This window comes from Anabas testudineus, chromosome 14 (assembly GCF_900324465.2).
Source record: "Anabas testudineus chromosome 14, fAnaTes1.2, whole genome shotgun sequence".
In the NCBI taxonomy this organism is placed as follows: Eukaryota; Metazoa; Chordata; class Actinopteri; order Anabantiformes; family Anabantidae; genus Anabas; species Anabas testudineus.
The window spans coordinates 3,479,752-3,499,963 of record NC_046623.1 but is presented as its reverse complement, the minus strand read 5'-3'; the positions used below and the strand labels follow the sequence as shown (position 1 = coordinate 3,499,963).

The 20,212-nt window shown below is 40.6% G+C and overlaps 1 protein-coding gene across 1 annotated transcript in view; it reads right to left on the bottom strand.

Annotated features, from left to right (window-relative positions):
- Positions 1 to 350: 350 nt before the first annotated feature.
- cxadr (CXADR Ig-like cell adhesion molecule) overlaps positions 351 to 20,212 on the bottom strand; it is a 33,689-nt gene continuing 13,827 nt past the window's right edge. The window contains 7 exon segments of the mRNA XM_026371266.1: positions 351 to 2,606; positions 3,708 to 3,846; positions 5,231 to 5,353; positions 5,453 to 5,474; positions 5,476 to 5,609; positions 8,916 to 9,120; positions 12,826 to 12,995. Of these exon segments, the coding sequence (XP_026227051.1) occupies positions 2,324 to 2,606; positions 3,708 to 3,846; positions 5,231 to 5,353; positions 5,453 to 5,474; positions 5,476 to 5,609; positions 8,916 to 9,120; positions 12,826 to 12,995 (1,076 nt within the window). The 3' untranslated portion in view covers positions 351 to 2,323.

The window sequence follows — 20,212 nt, the reverse complement described above, 5'->3', positions numbered from 1 at the left end:
AGCACAAAGAGGGACAGTAACCGCATCACCTCCCCAGGAGCTTTGATAGTTTGTAGGTGAAATTCTAACTAGCTTGCCATTCCCCCTTAGACTGTAGAATTCACCCATGAAAAGCTACAATACACACTCTCTCTCTCTCTCTCTCACACACACACACACACACACACACACACACACACACACACACACACACACACACACACACACACACACACACACACACACACACACACACACACACCATGCCAAAGATTCTTGATTGTATCAGGGAGCATTTATATCATACTGACAAGTCGCCCCTTTTCTAATTTAGATATAGATTTGCCAAGCACAGCATGATAATTCATCACATTAACATACAAACATCCTTTGACTTTGTTGTGATTAGATAGGGTTACTTCGACAGAATATCTATACATACAGCCACAAACATTTATGTTATTAAAAAAGAAAAAAAAAAGTAATGGAATGGAATACAAAAGCTTTAAGACACAGATAAAGCTTTTGTGAAGCTACGGGGGAATCTGTGTGAGTTGAGTGGGTGTGGGAAATCTTAGACCTGATCAAGGCAACAGAAAACAATCACCAGGTTTATCAGGATTATCAGACTATTCTAGAGGCTTTGGGTGAAGGCGGCCATTTGAGATGATGCTACTGCACATAGCACAGAACAGCGCAGTTGGTGAACGTGCTATGACACAAGTCAACTGGAGTTACAAGGCACAATTGAAGTCATCAGAATCCAGCTGTGAGGGCTGTGTAGAGGTGAAGTGATAGGATGCGAGTAAGGCGAAAATAAGGAATAGAATAAGGCGTCAGAGCGAAAAGTAACAGTTTGCCCAGTCCGGCTATTCATACTGACGATGATTCTGAAGTCTCAGATGAGATGATGGGCTGCCCAATAAATGGAAAAATGGGTATGGTTTAACAGCACAATTAGCTACAAACTTTAAGCACTGGCCTACTGCAACTTACACTGACTGAATATTTATATTATATACTGTAGCACTGACCGCAATATGAAGTTAAACCGATGTGGTTGTAATGTCAACACAGTCAAACAGTATCTAGGACTCTAAGGTTTATCACACTTTCTTCATGCACACAGTCTTCATTTAAAAGTCCAATTAACACTGACCAAGATATCAAGATATTCACTCTTTCTAATGACGCTGCAAATAAAAAGGATTACATATGTGGCAACTCTGGGGGGGAGGGTGGCTTGCTGGCAATTTAGGAGGGGCTATATGTGATAAATTAAGACTTGGTGCTCCTGTCCTGCTGTGCTCCTGTGCGTGTGGTTGTTTCAGGAAGGCCTAGATGTTCTAGTGGTCACTGGGGTTAGGGACCTGTTGACAATCAAACACAATTAAAGTCTATTGCTTAGTGACCCTTGCTGTTCAGCTGCCTCCATTATTTCACTATACACTGCCTCCTCTCTGGAGGAGGGATGGGGGATGAACACTGGTCTTTTGTTTTTTAAGATCGGTCAGAAGCAATAATCCACCCAATCACATGATTTGGTGGCTTGAACCTTCCCCTCCCCACCAGCCAATCCTAACCCTTTAAGACCCCTACCTATTCAAACAGTTCAAATGGTTCAACAGAAAACGGCTGACCTAAATGCACGTTTTATTTATTTTTTAGCCTGGTTGAAGGATATAACCTGATGAATTTTCTTCTTAAAAGTATGGGAGAAAACTAGTAAAGATCAAATTGCTGGACAAATTATTATTCTGTTATACAGATATTGTGCATATGATAAATGAATTATAAATTTTCCCAATTTCCATTCACATACATAAATGTATATTCACACAAATGTACAGCTGCATATCATACATACATGCATGGATACAGCTGTACAGCTGGCCATTTAGGAGCCTTGTCTGTAGTGAACATACAGTATCTCTACAGCAAAGGCTATCATTATATATATATATATATAAAAAAAACATGCACTCACTTATGTACAATAAAATTTGTATGTCAACCACTTTGCTTTATATCAACTCTAATTCATTTTTCTGTGATAAAGTCCAGGAAGCAAAATTCTTAAAAGTTTTTTTTTTCCCCCGTATATGATAAAAAGTTTATGTGCTCTGTTGTCATTCCAGTACAATTCATTGGCTTTGCTATGGAGCACCACAGCAAAGTCGGGTCTTCATAAGAGGAGTATACTCCCATTTGTAAATAACAAAGAGCTAAAAGTCAGGTGAGGCAGTCCATCCCAGCTCTTGCTCTATCTTCATTGGCTTGTGTCCTACTCCAATCCTCCGTTCCCTTCCCCTGCTGCATGGTCCTTTCTCAAGACCACGACATGCTAGACGATTGAGCCATCCTTGTTCTGGGCAGGGATCATGACAGGGATGCCCCCCATACGACTGAGGTTGGGGCCGCCCATCCTTGGAACAGTGGTTGGCGGCAGAGGTGCGTGGCTTGGTGGCCTCTCAAACTCTTCTGATGATGGAATCTTGTCGTACTGTGGCTTCAGGGCGTATTCGTGCAGGTTGGAAGGTGACATGGAGCCCAGGGAGGAGCGCTGGCTGCCCACTGTGAAACTGCGCGCTGTTGAAACACGGCTCTTAGGAGGAGGCACATCCTCTCTGAAAGAAACACAGATAACAGCACAACTTAGGCAAAAAGACTACGTTGTAAACTCTTTTTCATGAGCTGACCCGAGTGTCAGCTCTGAGAAACTGAAAATGGAAAATGATTTTCTGAGGTCCTATATATCATAATGAAGTTTGATAACTGAAGAAATGTTTGGCACTTGTGTCCCACAGTGAGGAAAACAATGAATAGTTAAGGAGTCTACAGGAGACATTTCAAGAGCAAAACATGATTTGACTCAACAAAAGGAGGCAAATAATTGGAGCTGGCCTGTTTGATTGGTTTAAGCAGTATCTGCACTGCTCCGCCACACTGACTTTGTAATAGCCTGCAGAGATTGAGCTGAGCAACCAAACACAGCAATGCCCTCTACTCCCTCTGCCACCATATTAACAACTAATAAGCAGCAATAATCCAGTTAAATGCTCAATCAAACTGAGCCTGAGGGGCTGGAGCTTGTTTAGTCCATAGCTTCGTGCTATGGTGTTTCAGCAAATGTGTGTGTTTGTGTATACGAGACAGGGCCAGCGCTCTAATCCTCTTTGTCCTACAGCATGAGCAGTGTCACATTGTGGTCTTAGACAGAGTCAGCCCACAGCAGAGTGATAGTAAGCCCAGTGGTTCTACAGTGCCTATGGGCCGGATGAAGCTGGATGGTGAGGGGGAGTTTAGGGTAGGTGCCTCTGGGAGAGGCGAGGGGGGGGGTTGGAGGGTGGCAGCCAGCAGCAGACATGACACAGTATCCACAGAGCAAACAAAGCTTTTAAACTGATTACCACAGCTGTTCATTTGAGGAGGGGTTGAAAAAGAAAAAAAAAAAAAAAAAACGCTGATGGAGGAAACCCATTTTCATGGTCGCTTGGGCTAGTGGAGCTGTGTGTGTATACGTGTGTGTGCAACCAAGATGTACATGGGTTATATTACATGTGGCGCTCAGTGTATTAATCATCTGACAGTTTGGATGCTTCCCTTCAATCCAGTATTATACAACTGGAGACACATTTCTAATAAAACATGACACAGCATTAGATATTCACCAGTTACAAAGGAGCTCTGAGTATCTGTGAGCCAAATCTCATTCATGTTTTAGTTACCTTATCTCGTTGCAGATTTCCTTCTCGTACCTCTTCCTGCGACGGGCACGGATACAGCAGAAGAGGATGATGGCAATAATAAGAAGGATCAGGAGTACAGCAATTATGGCTCCTGCAATGATGCCTGCAGTGTTCGGGGCTGGACAACACAAGCAAGACAGGGGTTAGATGGTTCCATAAATATACTGTAACAAGTTGATAAGTAAGGGTTTGCAACATGTAGTGGTACACTTTCTTTCAACTAATCAATTTAATGAATATCATTTTTGGCATTGTCTAGTTTATTGTACATTCAACAAGTTCCATGACTCAGATGTCAGTCTGCAACCTGGACTAGCCTCATTGTCTGTAACCCTCCATCGTATCTTAAAGACCTCAAAGTTCCATATTTTCCCAGTTCTCTCCATTCTCAGAGTGCAGGTCTACTTTCTACTTACCCTAACCGGTCGAGGCAGATGGCCACCCACAATGAGCCATGGTTCTGCTGAAGGTTTCTTCCTCTAAAGGGAGTTTTTCCTCTCCACTTTGCCTAAAGCTTGCCCAAATAGGACTGTTGGGTTTTCTATGTAATTTTCCATACATTATACTCTATAAGGTCTTAAACCTTACACTGTAAAGTTTCTTGAGATAACTTCTGTTGTGATTTGGCGCTATACAAATAAAACTGAATTGAATTGAATTGAATCGCCACACAAAATCTTCTCTTTTTCAGGGCAACTTCTTAACAGTTTAAACAATTTCCTGACCAAACATTTTGGAATGAAGAAACAGGTCGCCTAGTGGAGCAATGTATTAAATAGTTTTTGTAGAAGAACAGCAAATGAACTATTTGAACAAAACATGTACTAAGCAGTTTGATACTACAAGGTAAAATATTTGTACCATAATGTACAATTACTAACGTAGCACAACAACGATTTTTGGCCAAGCTAACTGCATATCTAAAGTGAAGGAAGTGAGGGTCAGTGTGTTGGTCTGAACTGTACCTTAAATACAGCTGCAATCATTGCATGATAAAATTATTCCGACAAAATATATCAGAAATGTGATAATAAATAAGCATGCCAGTTTTTTCAATTTGTCCAATTGTTTTGTCTTTAATGGGAAATACTGTAACTGCAAACTATGGACATTCCTGTTAACCTTACTTAATTTTCTTTTGTGGTAGCAAATGTTAATACTAAAATGTAGCATTTAGCTCAAACCACTGCTGTGCCTAAGGATAGCCTCATAGATCAGCTAGCATGGCTGTTTAGCCTGTATGAATATTCTAGTTACTTTGGGTTTGAAAGTACATTCTTGAGGTTACTGTGTACGTATGCGTATTGTGCCAGAGATTAGATTTTGTACTTGAGAAGTACATTTCTGATCAACCCCTTTTTTTTTTTTTTTTAATGGAGGAAATACATTAGTTGGGCATTTAATAGTAGTATCAATAACTTCCAGAACAGAAAAACAGGTCTCAATGTGAAACAGGCTAAACGCAGGTTTGTTCACCAGCATGAAGTTTGTTGGGTACTCACGTGGCGTTACTTTGAGATTCAGTATACATTGCTCAGAACCAACGCGGTTGCTGGCAGTGCAGCGGTAGGTGCCAGATGCGCTGGCAGATGCATTCCTCACGTTAACCGTTCCTGCCACAGGATCTGTAGTCAGGGCAAAGAACACATCACATACACATGAGGAAGAGGACTTGTGTGAAGGACTTGAAATCTGTTTTTTATTTGTTTGAAAGCGTCCATTACCCATCACAGCGGAGGCGGGTAGGCAGCTTGCTGTCACTTGTCTTCTCCCAGCTGTACTGCAGGGGGATGGTGCCCTCACTCGATACACACCTCAGCACAATGTCTTTGCCTTCCTGTGTGGGGCCTTCAGCATAGCACCGGGGCATGGATGGCTTCACTATGGAGAACAGCAGAGTAATTGAGAGTGGTGAAAAAGAGCAGACACATCCAGGTGGTTACAGTAGCTTAAAACACGACAGTCCACCTGCCTACAATCCTCTTATTTTTCAGTCTTGCATGTTGTAGGCAAGTTGTGTGTCTGTATGTATTGTACATTATAGAAGCAGATTTCCTCCCTCACTCAAAAGAGCAGTCATCAGCTTAATGAGAGCAGTAATCAGAGTAATTGACACAGCTGCTGTCATTACAGGAGCTGTCATTCAGGATAATCGCAAGAAACAAGGGAGCTGTGTGCTATTGGACACGCAAACACGTGCTCAAAGGGTTAAGGATGGAGGTATACATTTCTGTCTTCAAGCTGAACGTGTGCAAACACTCCACGGCCAGACTGTTGGCAGCAGATGAGATGGGGGTTTCAAAACAAACAGAGCTCCAAATTAAAAGCAGACCAAGACTCACAGTCAGCCAAGGGAGGAGATGAAGGGGAGGGAGAGAAACTAAAAAAGCAACTGAGGGGTAATATTTGGATAGAGAAAATCTCAGGCCACATTCCAAATCTGTGCTCTCTGCTCACTGACATAAAACTGACATTATAGCATGGTAATGGGTTCTGTAACAACAAAACCCTGGAGTGGGGCTGTCTAGATCTAAACCAGGTGTCAGGTGGGAGGGGGAAGCTTAGCAGGCATAACTGTAAGGATTAAGAGTAGAGTGACGGTACCGAGTGCTCCAATATAATAAAACACACACAGGGTCAAATACAAGGGGGAAAAAACAGAGAGTGGAAGAGCAAAAATTAAGCGAAACGTGACGGACAGATGGTGGAGTGATGGGGGCCAAGGCTGTACAGCTCCTAACTCACTGGACTGCCGTTTGCTTTTGCTAGGTTGCACCTACACATGTTCACACCACACAGAAAATGTCAGACACCACTGACATTTTGAACGTGTCTTTTAAAAACAACAACATGTCTGAGGGCTGTAACAAAAAGCTCCTTGTATTAGGGCAACTCTCCAATGAGCAGATTTATTTGGTTGAAAGATTAGGTCAAAGAAGAAGGTGACAGGAACTGGAAAGCAACAAGAGATAAAGGGCAAAGTGATACAACTAAGCAGAGCCTGGACAATGCATAGAGATTTATGAGTTGCACAAGGCTATCTTGAGGATGAGATACACAGAACAGGATTGCTACATTGTTGCATTCATTGCACTCAGACGATGCATGGCTTCGAAAAGTGACGACTGATGTTGAATAGTTAAGTGAAACAAAAGCTACTAGTGGACACTCAAGTCAGGTAGACAGAATTAAAGAGACTGGCTGTTGAGCTTTGCGGAGAGATCCTGGATGTGTTGAGGACTATCTGGATTTCAGTCAAGCAGAGCTCAGTTATTGGCTGTTCAGACTATGGTGCTCTACTTCAGATGGGTACTCTCCTTCTCTTAACTTTAATGTCCTGCTGCAACCAGAGGGGAATACACAATGAGGGATGCAAAGGACTGTACAGTACCTGGACACATGTATGCTGCAGGTGTCAGCATGTGCATATGGCTGGTGTTTGTGACAAGCCATAGCAACTCACAGTGTTGAAAATGGAGGTGCACACATATGCATGCATGTCTCCCCTGTTCTGAGGAACATTCACCTTGTGACAAGATCAACCTGAAGGTAAATGCAGAGCAAGCAAGATGTCCTTGCTCCTCTTTGTCAATGTTTCTTTGCTAAGAGCACCCCTGCCTCTGGGGTCAATAGCTAGCAACCTGTCAGTTTCTGTAGCCTCAAGCTATCACACACACACACACACACACACACACACACACACACACACACACACACACACACACACACACACACACACACACACACCACACACACACACACACACACACACACACACACACACACACACACACACACACACACCCTGAAGATACCTGCATTGATAATTATCATAAAATCTCACTTCTATTTCTTTTTTATGCAGGAGTGGCTAACATGACTCTTTTGATGACTTTCATAATTGAAGTGACCAAAATTAAAAATAGGCTTGAAAACTTCTGGCAAATCAGCAGGCTTGCGAACCTGATTCAGCAGTGAGGAATATAGAACTGTAGCAGGGAGAAGCTGTTACAGAAAATGTACAGTGACTCACTTTTTCATGTTGTTTCTGGTCAGATCAATTTTTATGTACAATAGTTCCCTGAGGGTATAATCAATGATTCGTGGGTCAGCTGTAGTCACAATTAATGGCAAGATTATCTATGATCATCCATCTTTTTTTTTTATTAGGTAGCTGCTTAGTGGTGTCATAAAATCAGGCAAACTGGTTTGTTTTCCAATAACCCATGACTTTCTGGTTGAGCAAGTTGGTGCAGTGCAGTCATTTTTGTACACAAGATATTATGTGAAAATGAACAGCAGCCATTTTTTAAGCCTATCCTACCTTTTTTTTCTTTAGGGAGGAGAAACTCACTTGTGATAACAGCGCAATTCACAGCTTATCCCACAACACAGACTAGTGTGATGCATGTGGTTTTCTTCTGCATATGCAAATACCAGGTCAGGTTTCGGGAAGCAATTCACTTTCGAAATCATTTAGTCAGTCGACCAAACAGCAAGACGTATGTGTTTGTCTAGGGAGTGAATCATCTGACTTACACAACTCTGATGTGTCACCCATCTCACCATGTATAGTAAAAAGCCAGCTGAGTGCAGAAATATCTATAACCTTTTGTTTAATAACATAAAAGGTAGTTTACGTTAAATATAATCTGTAATGATCCAGTGTATGAGATACCTTTGTCTGCCTGTACCAACGTGTAAATTAGGGCTTTAAAATTGATATTTATTAATGTTATATCATTACTGTATTGCCAGTTAATGTTATACAAATATAGCAAATGCTGTAAAAAAAAAAAAAAAGATAATCTTCAGTTTACTTAGATGAGGAACTAATAAGTGAACTATAAGTGAAAACAGATATATAAATCTGAACGACTGCAAAGGACAGCTTCAGTACTATTGACGACTAATAAAAAAAGAGAAAAAAAGTGTATTATGAATTTAAAAATCATCACAGGGCATCTAGAGTGTATTCAGAATAGTATCACAGAGAGGGCAATGCTCTTCAGCCAGTGGGAAGGTTATCCCTTTTAGAAGGGATTACATCAAACTGCCAAGAAGGGCAAAGGCCATGTGATTTGGTGCATTTCCACTTTGTGGAGAGAGTGAATTTACCCTGTGAGAAAAAAAGGTTGCTGGCCTAACACAAATATTTAGTCCTGCTGTAGCAACTGCTCCACCTACCCATGACAATCAGCAGCATCTTCCTGCTGCGGATACCGGGAGCCTTCTTCACCTTACACTGGTAGGTGCCCGAGTCTGACGACTTCAGCCCCGTCACATTGATGGAGGCATCTCCGTTCTTGGGGTCAGCTGAGTTGAAGTGGACTCGACCTTTCATAGGGGGATAGTAGTCCTCGTAGGCTCTGTCGCCTGAGTACAGGATCACCTGGTTGTATAAAAGAAGAAGTGGAAAAAAGGTTTGATTTAGGAATTTTAACGTTCTTAGAATGATGTCCTGTCTGTGATTTATCTGTTGATGAAAAGAAAAGGCCTTGAAAGCAGCTGTGTGTTTTCTGAAACCAAAGGTGCTGCTCACTGAACCAAAAAAAAAATATATGGAAGGGAGAAAGCATCCTCTCTTTTATCTCTGCACTGCCCTTCAGCCTGTGCTGCTCTGCCATTTCTGTGCTTGGGGGAAATGAAGGTGGAACAAACAAAGCCTCTACTGTGGACCCAAATCAACACCTGCTGTGTCAACAAAGAGCAGTGATCCCCAGTAGCCCCCCTCCCATTCTCTTTTCAAGAAAGCTGCAAGGAAATACCTAGCAATAAAGGCTAGGTGGAGCCAACAAGACACATAGCTCATAGCAGGGTTGATTTAGGAGGGGAAACAAAAATAAGAGAAAAATAAAAGCAAACAATGACTTCTTCAGACACTGGCATATTCTTCCACATTTCCATGGAGACAGTCATCAAGAGGCTTTTCTGTGCCAGAATTGACAAGTCATACACACAGCAATGCTCCATGGTGGAGAGGAGAGACGAGAAGAAAAAGTAAACACAGCAGGAAGTGAAAAAGAAGAAGAATGAACCCATCAGAGGAGCCAGAGTGCTCAAAAGGAAAATGAGATGAACGAAACAAAGAGAGAGTCAGTCAGCCACTGAGTGAAGTTCTAGAGATTCTACACCAAGTTGTTTTGCTGTTCTGTGTCCAACTGGAAGTTTGAATTTCTGGCGCTGACCTGCTCACACTGGGCATGTATTCATCTTGCACATATTAGTCATGCCAAGAGGTAATTCTGTTAAAATTCTACTTGGGTCTCAGGGGAGAAAAATCTACTTTTACTAAGTTCACTGGGGATCTGAGCATCAGCAGTAACAACAGTGATATGCAAGATGAGACCACGGAGGAGAGGAAATTAAATTGCCCCGAGCTAAACCAGACAGGAACTCTCACATGGGCTCAACCACTTCATAGGAACACATGCACACAGGAGGGCACACATGCACACCTCTAGCAGAAAAAAACAGAACTGCACAATAACCTTGAGAATCGTGAGTCAATAAAAAAAAATCCCATAAAGAGCCTAGGGAATGAAAATGAAAGGGCAAATGACTAGACAAGCTGGCTGGGCTGGAAAGGACAGAAGAACACCACTGTCTGTGTGCTGTGTTTCATAACCAATAGGACACTCAATGATACAATCGCCACCTGGCCTGGCCACTCTCAGTGGACAGATTATACTGTAGAGTTAAAAGATCTCTATTGGCCAGGGTTAGTTTCATTAGACACATGTAAAGATGAAGTCACTGTCACGTGATGCTGTTGCTCAGGGAGGGAGGAGGAAGAGAGCTGCAGATCATTTGAGAGGCAAAGCATAGCTCTGCGATACCTGTGTACTCTAAACAATCTGCAGACCTCAGAGAATACAGTGTTGTGTTTGCAGACCCACTGGGCTTTATTTTCACTTAAATGACTCAATAGTACTGCTGCCACACACATTCACAGGAACAGCTCTGCTCCATACTGCTTTGCAAGGTTAAAGCAGGATCATCACTTGAAAATGGAATTAGCATCCTTATCACTGACATGGCTAGGGGCATGTACGATCTTCACTGATATACAAACAAAACAATGCAATTTTCATCAGACCATGTCAAGGCTTTATGTACAAATCCTCCGATACTTTGTCAGCATACACAACCTCCTGTCACAATAACTTGAGTAAACAAAAGGCTCTGCTGCTGCGGCTCAAGGACATAAAAGGCAGTTTGTACAACATGGGATAAAGCTATCTATTTTAATGTATTTTTCCGAGCAAAATCGCCTCCTATTCACAGCATTCGCATTGGGTTTTCATAATTGTTTTCCTCATTCTCAAAGTGCTGGTAAATACTCAGGGCACACCCTCCTTTCAGCTAATCTGTAGCCAGGAAATGAGTGCCAAATGCAAATGACTGTTACTGTAGGCATGCCTGGCATTTCTCATTCAAGCTCAACTAAGCAACATGTATTAGCTATGCTTCACTACCCTCAAAAAGACCCTGATGATGTGTGGGATATGTCGGATGATGGGCACCATCATTCCCCACCAGGTACTGGGGCTGAATAGACAATGCAGTGGCATTAATTCTGAATGCATTAAAGTAAGAAAAATGTAACTGGGATTTATGGGTTATTAACATGAATTCATCAATTCTTAATTTAGGAGTTACTTGCACACTTAAGGAATACCACATAGCCAGCAAAGAAATGTGTGACCCTGTGGACAGATCCTGCTGACTATTTCTCTGCTTTAAAGTTTTATCTGATAGTGAATGTTCCTTTAACAGCAGCCTGTAGTAGCTCATCTTAAGCCATGTGAGCAAAGGTTCTCCATGGTGTGTGAGCATCTGAGTGCCTCCAGTTGTAAGGTTCAGGTTTTCATTCACACAGCCTTGACTGACCTGTTAACTTTGGCCCAAGCAGATTGGCTTAATTCTACTGAACACTGTCAAATATAATAAAGCAGCCCCTTGGAACTAATATGCAGCTAATTACAAAGAAATTTCTCTTTGCATGAATTCATACTGGTTAAAGGCTACATGAATGTGAGTGTGTATCTAGCGAGCAAAATGGGATAGGTCAAGGAGAACAAATGCGTTCAGAGAAAGATGTCTGGCCTGTTTAAATTAAATGTTTGATAACATTAAAGTGTGTGAAAATCATGAAAAAAGCACCAGATGCAATTTCTCTAGCTACATTCAGAGAAAAAAAAAACAACAACACACTGAACTGTTACAAAGTCTGTGTTCAATGGGAAAACTGAAAAAAAAAACAAACAGATATTTAAAAAGCACTGAAACTGATCATTTAAGACAAAACAACATTGATATTGATATCAACCCTACCTCTCTTTTCTCAACTAGTCCAGTCACTGATTTAGAGTAAAATAAAAGCAGGTCAGAAACAGGTAGATGGGGGGAGGGGGGATTGAATGTTTTCTCATTGGAGAGAAAGCAGTAACCAGAGGCAAGAGGGTAGATCTCTACCTGAGCAAGAGTGGAGCTGGATGGGACAGTAGTTGACAAAGACAGAAAAGCCTTGTGATGAGACTGTGACCTATTTCTAACATTCGGCCAAAACAACTAAAGCCACAGGACAGTGAGGAATGAAGGGGGATGACAAGGATCCTGTGGTAGGGAGAGGGCCGCCCCACTGGAATGGTGTGGTAACAAGAATATGCCTCTATGGCTGTGAAAGCCCTGAGGGCATGTAGAGTTCCTATGCTTAGTCCTCCCTTTCCATGGCTGAGGGCCATGCTGGAAACAACACTGCCTGGGATAAAGAGAGCTCCCATTGCTTCCGTGAGTTTGTGAGAACGATGCAGAAAACAAATGCTCAATACACGTATGCAGCTCAAATTACATGTTTCCTGCATACTGTATCCTACCCAACACATCAAGAAAATCCAGTCTATTGTATTTCACCTCTTTCACAGCACACCAATCTGCACAGACAGATGGGACACATAAAGGGTTTTTAGGGTATTTAATCCTAAAAAAGAAAAAACAAACACACAAACAAACAGCAATTTCACACAAAAAAGTGTTTCACATTATTTAAATTTCAATTATATTGTCAACATCTGTGTGGAACATGTATACGTACCACTTTGTCCTCATTCTGGTTGTCGGAGGACAGCAGGCTCCATTCAATATCGAGTGGTCCAGAGTCTTCAGGGGCCAGAGTGAACTGGCAGTCCAGCTTTACACTCTTACCGCTGGCCGTCTCTATGGATGTCGGGCCTGTTGATGTAATCTCTAGACCTGAGGCCAAACCTGGACAGACACACAAAAAGAAGACATTAATGTTAACACTGCAATATGCATATAAAAAACAAAATCTCACCAAACCTCTGTAGATCGTACACTGTTCAATTTAGTACCTTACTGTTTAATTTAGTTACAATTATTTTTACATCTGTACACATAAGTTTACAAATCTACTGGCACCTATATCACGTGTTTCAATTCATAACTAATTTTAATCATAACATTTTAAATTTAATACATTCTGAGGTAACGCAGACCTCATATAGTGCTAGGTTCTGTGTTTATAACCTTTATTTAAATAATCAAGTTGAGATGAAATGCTCTTTTGTAAGTACAACAGAGATAAATACACAAACATTTAGCCAGACAAAGCACAAAAACAGCTACAGACATTAATAAAGAGAGGCACCAGGCCTTGGACTGGAAGATTGTTAAACCTGCATGCACCAACACATTACTCAATAAATCATTTTTCATCCTATTCACAAGTGATGAATTCTTCAGTGCAGCTCCAGATAACATGATGTGACATTCTGAATATATCAAAGTACTTCAGACTCTACCTGACATTCTGCCTGTTAGAAGAAAAACCATCAACACACTGTTAATTAATCCACAGTATTTTCTGTAACACAGGGCATATTTCATCTATTTTTCAAGCTTTTTTTCACGCTTTTTGACAATCTCTTGTTTTCCTCTCTGGCTTTGGCAGCTGAAACAGCTTTTCCCTTTATCTGTTTTGAAGTGCATTTCTTATTCATAAATGGTTTTTTCATCCTGAAATGAGCTAAACCTCTGTAGTCATGGTTGGCTGCTGTGAGCTTCATAAAAGAGAGAAAGATCACGCATTAAGACAGACGCACCACCAAATCACACATGATCTGGTGGTGCGTCAGCCCTGCCTGAAAGCAACTGTCTGATGGATAATCGCTTACACGGTTTTTACTGATAAATGATGCTCAGTGTGCAAAATGAGTGACAGGCACCCATATATTATAAATTCATACTGAGTTTGAGTGATGTAAATTCCACTGCTTGCATCTAAATTGTATCATCTGGATGCAAAATAAAAAATTTTCATGGGCTCTTGCTTTAAGCTGCGAATATCAGCTAACAAATGTTTTCTTTCGATGAACATGTCAGTCATAAAATAAACATGGCTACATCCTGTCTGTGAAACAAAGTACTCCTAAAATATGCATAATGTAAATCACAGAGTGAAAAAAACAACAAATAAATAGGGCAAAACATAGCTTAGCTGCATGAATTTGGATCATCACCGAACTGGAGCGCACTCTTAAGTACTTATTCTTAGAACAAATAAACATAATTTCCTGGTGACATCAACTGGGTTAAGATTCTCCATTCAATAGATTTAAGCTGCGGCGAGGAACACAGCCCATAGAGAATGGAGCTGTCACATGCTGCCTTGACACATTAAAATCCTTTTGACAGCCTGCCACCTTCCAGTCAGCGATCAGGGGAAGAGAACAGCTTAAAAAAAAGGAATCACCACAATTTGTTGCAACTAGAAAATGTGTAAAAAACGCATGTAACTAACCATTTCTTCTTCACTCCATCTACAATTTAAATGCCACTATTTACCAAACTACATCTGCATCTCATTTAGCTCCTGGCAACTGTAAACACTTAGTTACTAGGACAATTAACCTCTTTTCACTTCCTGGAAAGGTTTCTCATTTTGCTTACAAGTTTCCATAAAAGACAAACAAATGAGAGTACATGCATCTATACACAGACGACTGCTACTTATGCTGCACTGCTTCTCATTCAAATCTACGCACAAGGTCAAAATGATATCCATAATATCATATATGCAAAATAAAATGAAATAAAAATATTCCTTTTGTAGTCATTGTAATGTCACTAGTTCCTGCATCCTGGCCTTCGTGGTACGGAGAGTGTGAGCTACAAGTTTAGTTCCCTGCCTTATATCATCAGCTGTGTGTGAGCCTTAAGCCACACTCCCGACACAACCGAATGAAAATACATCACCATGCATGAGCACTAGCACACACATATACAAAGTGACAATCTCAGTCACACCCACTATTATTGAAGCCCAGAGACCTGTATGAATTTGATATGGTCACAAAGCGCAAAGTAGTAGTTTTATTCTCCGGTGCCTCTGGTGGTGCAGCTGGTTGTTTCGGCCCACAGATTTTGACAGACGCCCTTGATGAGAACGATTCATCGCCTTCAGCGGTAGCAAGAGAAACAGGGAGCAATACAGAGAAAACTGAGATATGCGTCTGTCACTGTCAAAACGTATACACAGCTTGGCATCTGCGTGATGGAAAGCTGTGTCAATTCATCAACCACTTAAAGAAGAAGTCTGGGTATTTTTCAAAGTCGCTTAGAAAGGGGAGAAAATTGCATTCGGAGGGAAAAGGAAAGTATTCAGCTGGAACAGTTTATCAGAGCGACTGCATTCTCTGACGCCAGCTGATGCACCTTTTAAATCAATGACAGACTGCTGAGGCTTTAGGCTGCATTTGTTTAACTTATGGTTCAGCCAGAGGCCACACAAATGGGGAGAAGCACCATTTCAGGATATCATCCCTTCCACTGGCAAACAGATTTGTTTGCTTATAAACCGGTCTGTCTGTCGGCTCAGGTGACAGCAGTACTAGGGATGGGAAACTTTAAGCATCACAAGGATAATCTAAGTATAAAACCAAATCAATCAACAGACACCAAACGTACTACTGTAAGTACAAACACAAGTAAGCTAACTGTGGTAAATGCAAATAAGATCATGTGCATACTTTCTTACAAGTGTCGGTAAATCTGCATCTGTAGCGAGGCTGTCAGTCATCAAATATTGCAGGTCCTGGAAACCTATTTCGTCAATCATCTTCTTAACATGAGTGACAGGGTCTGACACAAACACTTGTGGGTATTCATCATAAGAGATTTCTGTGTTTGTGGTTTTGTCGTTGCTTTTCTAAATGCGATTTAATGTGGGTTTCATAAATATTCAATATTACTGATAAATGTATAAGATTTGTTACAACAACCATGTTGAAATTATCCTTGTGCTCCCATTAACATAAATTTCGCTGTCATCTTTAGTAGTATGCATTTACAAAAAAAGGTGCCTATTTCTGTGCTTCATGTACATGCACCCAGATGTCGATCTTTTAAATGAAATGCAAATTATTATAATGGAAAGACAAGCACAGTAAAAATCTCTAATCATTTGAATAAAAAGTAAACTGAATAGGACCTGTGCAGTGCAAAGCAAGAAGGGATTAAATCATTTTTAAAACAAAAATGCCATTCCAGGTTTTTCCCTAACTAAATTTAAAGGATTAGGTGCAGCAACAAAGCTTTTTTTTGGTGGATCGTCTGAACCAAATGACCATAGGAAGGCATTAAGGCAAGAGAGGAAGAAAAGTAAGTTTCTGTTACTGGTGTGACAGATGCTAATTGCCAAGCTAATCAAATTACATATTTCTCTGTACCATCATCTTGGGATGGTACCCGAGATGGATATGATCTGTCTTCTTGTTGTAAGTGGACCTGTCATTAGCCTTTGTAAAGTGTCCTTTAGCTGTGGTAACGATTGATCCGTTAATCGAGAAAATAATTAATTGTTAGCGAAAATATTTGTTAGCTGCAGCAGTAGACTGAATCTCATCAATAATCAATATTTCAACCCATTACTGAATAATCACTTCATTTACATCCATCAATGTCTGGTTGATTGCAAAATAACAACTTTAGGCATTAATAAGCGTTTAGTACTTGAAGTACTTGAAAATGCAGTTATTCAGAGCCTTCAGAACAGATTTTCAAACATAACTAAATCTTTATGACTTTGAAGTAGTAAGAGAACAGAGACAGCGAAAGTGTAGGAAGTCAATCTAGTAAACAGTGTGTATGTATATAAAATGGTGATCAAGGAAATGTGCTTTCAGGGCGTTTAAAAGTACAGAGTACACACCTGGTATTTACCAGCTGCTGTTTCCTCGTCACTTCTGTTGCTGATGTTAAAGTAAAAGCGAAAGCTTGATCAAATCATTTTATGGAGTAACTTTTAATTCCTTCTGGTTTTAAGATCACAAATGATCATGACATGTAAAACAAGAGCTCTTGTCACTAACCACAAGCTGGTATTTTAGTTGACTGCTGCTTGGAGCCAATCTCATGATTGAGGAAGGTTTTCAACATACATAATTAAATAAATAAATACTTTTTAAAAAATCCTTTACCAGTAGCTGCTCTTTGTGGAACAACAAACAACTGGCAAGCTCACAAAAGGCAGCTTACAGTGTTTATCAGTCACTATCAGGCATTGGCAAACACTGTACATAAACATGTGTGAACCCTTGAGCATGTGACTCTGAGCAGCAACGATTTCACTGAGCTCAAAGTCTCTGCCACATCGAGAGAGCATTCCATATAATCTCTGGCTTATATTGGGTGACATCAGTCTTTATTTAGAGTAATGGCACCAGAGCAAAAGTAAACTGTCTTTCTAATTCCATCGACTGATGGTGAAGGTAGTTCTGCAAAAACACCAAACACACACACACACACAACTATTTCCTTGAGCTCAATATAGTGACATTGTGTGTTCTCGTGTGTCTCCATGTAGTAGAGGAGCGGAGCACTGGGGGAGGGAACGCTGGCTAATTAAAAAGTCTGTCTTAATAACTATTCATGGCTGCCTGTCTCCCTATAACGGTCTTATTCCCTCAAAGTCTCCAACACACTGTCTGACACAGCACATCCCAGCATGGTTACATGGAGATCGGGAATGAGTAAAAGGAATTTAGGGTATCAGAGTGCTCCACCCTATATCCCCCACTGCCAATAATTCACCCCACCACTTCGCCCTCTTCCCTGCCTGCCTGTCCTCCTCCCCTCTTACACACACACCATTGAGAAAAGCCGGTCCCCTGGGCCTCCAATTCTCTCCAGTCCTGCTGATTGTAACCCTGCCACCCACCCCCTCCACCTTTGTCAGCGTACAATGGGGAGCCAATCCTGTATCCTGGCAACCAATCCCTCGGAGAAGGTTGCCGTGGTGCTTAAGAGACAGCATAAGAGAGACGAAGGTAGACAGACAGAGAGGGAGGTAAAGAGACGCAGAAAGAGCTGAAAATAGTAAGAATAGTTATGAAAAGACAAGTTAACGTTGCTTAAACATTAAAAAAAAAAAAGTTGTGGAAGTTGACAAACTCAAAGCTGCAACGTCCACACAGGTTCATTAAAATATTTTAAACTCAAACATAGATTGGCTATATTTTATGTGTAGTAGAGCTAAATAAATATTATAAAACCTAAACCATTTGCGAACTGTAATTATTGCAAAAATAATTACAATGTACGAAAACAGCATTAGAAAATTAAGCATAGACACTCAGCTAGTGTTTGGGAAATCAGATGGTATACTACACTGGAGGAGAAGTGTGGAGACTCGTAAAAGACCACTAGAAAGTGCATGTGCCTCAGTCTTACTCCAACCCTAACCAGCTACCTCTGCGTAATGTTACTCAAGCTGGATATCTTTGATAGACTCCCTGTTGCTCCTTTAACGTGTGCCTTAATCTTGATTTATGCTCTTGCGTTGAATCATCTGTGCTGTCAGCAGTTGTACTTTCTCTATTGCTCTGCAATTAAACTAACTGGTATCACCGGTGGGATTCTGCATCTCACTGTCTTGATCTTTTCTCCACCAGTATGAACTTTTTTCAGTGTAGTACAACAACAGCAACTGAAAGGAGTTGGAGCTAATAAATGTTGACCAGCAGTTACTTTTACTAAAATTACAAATAATAAAAGTGCACATTTTGTTGCCAATAACTTGCCAACAACTTGAATTTAAATCCATGAGCATAATCCACAAGATTTTATACTCAATGCACAAGAACTTTTGGGTCATTTCGTAAAGGTGCACAACCAGCAAAAATAAAGGATCAATACTAAGTTTATCTCCCAGGATTGTTGTGAAATCATGGATGTCAGGTTAAGTTACACTTCTCTAATACTGGAAATCTGACAGCTGTGTAAAACAGGCTCAGGGGTGGCACTCTGCTGGCCTATAAGACTTCAGTGTAAATAACAAAAGCAGCCTTAAAGATGAGTCAACTTAGCAAAAGTCTGTGATCTCCGTCTAAAAAGGGCTACAGTTATGAGTCATGTGAATGGTTATGTGCTGGGTGGACAAAACACAGATAAAATGTTGGGTTGCATTATCATAATCATCCATTTTAACTAAAACTAATAAAAATACTATTGACCAAATTATTAAAATTGGCAACAGTAGTTTTTTTTTTTTTATTTTAAGATAAAAGAATACTGATAGAGATCCCTGTGTTTTTTTAAAAGAGTTTTGATCAGGATACATACTGCACAATTGGGATAGTTAATTCTCTTCTGTTAAAACTTTCACTTAAAAAACTTCAATTTAAGTCGGTTTATTTATATAGGGCCAAATCACAACAAAAGTCAACTGGAGGCGCTTTACAGTATTAGATTTAATACCTTGCAGAATGTGACAGAACTATATACATACTAGATAGAAAACCCAACAATCACATCTCAAGAACAAAGTGTTCTTGTAGGTAAGTGATTTCTGTACTAAAATTAATAGCTACTTAATGGCTGATGTGGACATCAATAGTGCACCAGTATACTGCAACAGGCTAGTATTGACTCAGACAATTCATCAGGCTACTGCAACCAGGACAGATTAGTTTCTCAGTGACATGTACATAGATTTCTAAACATGGATACCGTTTACACAGAAGCGATTTATCAGAGGTCTTCTAGACAGACATAAGGTTAAGCTGTGGTGTGTGTGGAGCAGCTTCAACAGACAACAATAAAGCCTGAAACCAGGACACAGTTTGACAAGCTAACCTCTCATGACCCTTGTGCTAGCCAAACCCTGAGAGCGTTGGCAGAGCGCAGAGTGGATCATAAGCTTCTTTCTCTACTCTTTGACCTTAAACAGCATCCTTGGGAGTAAAGTCTGAAAAGCCAAGTCTTACTATGGGGAGATAAAGACAGCAACTATTTTAGGCCCACAAAGCAACAACAGCAACACGAAAAAGCTCTGCTAGGTGAAAGGTGAATGACTTTTCATTCACTGGGCTTTACTTCTGTTTACCTTCTTTTAAATGGTTTTCATATCTTTAATGTAAGAAATGTATGAGTGTGTGTGGTAGTAAAAAAAACAAAAGTACACA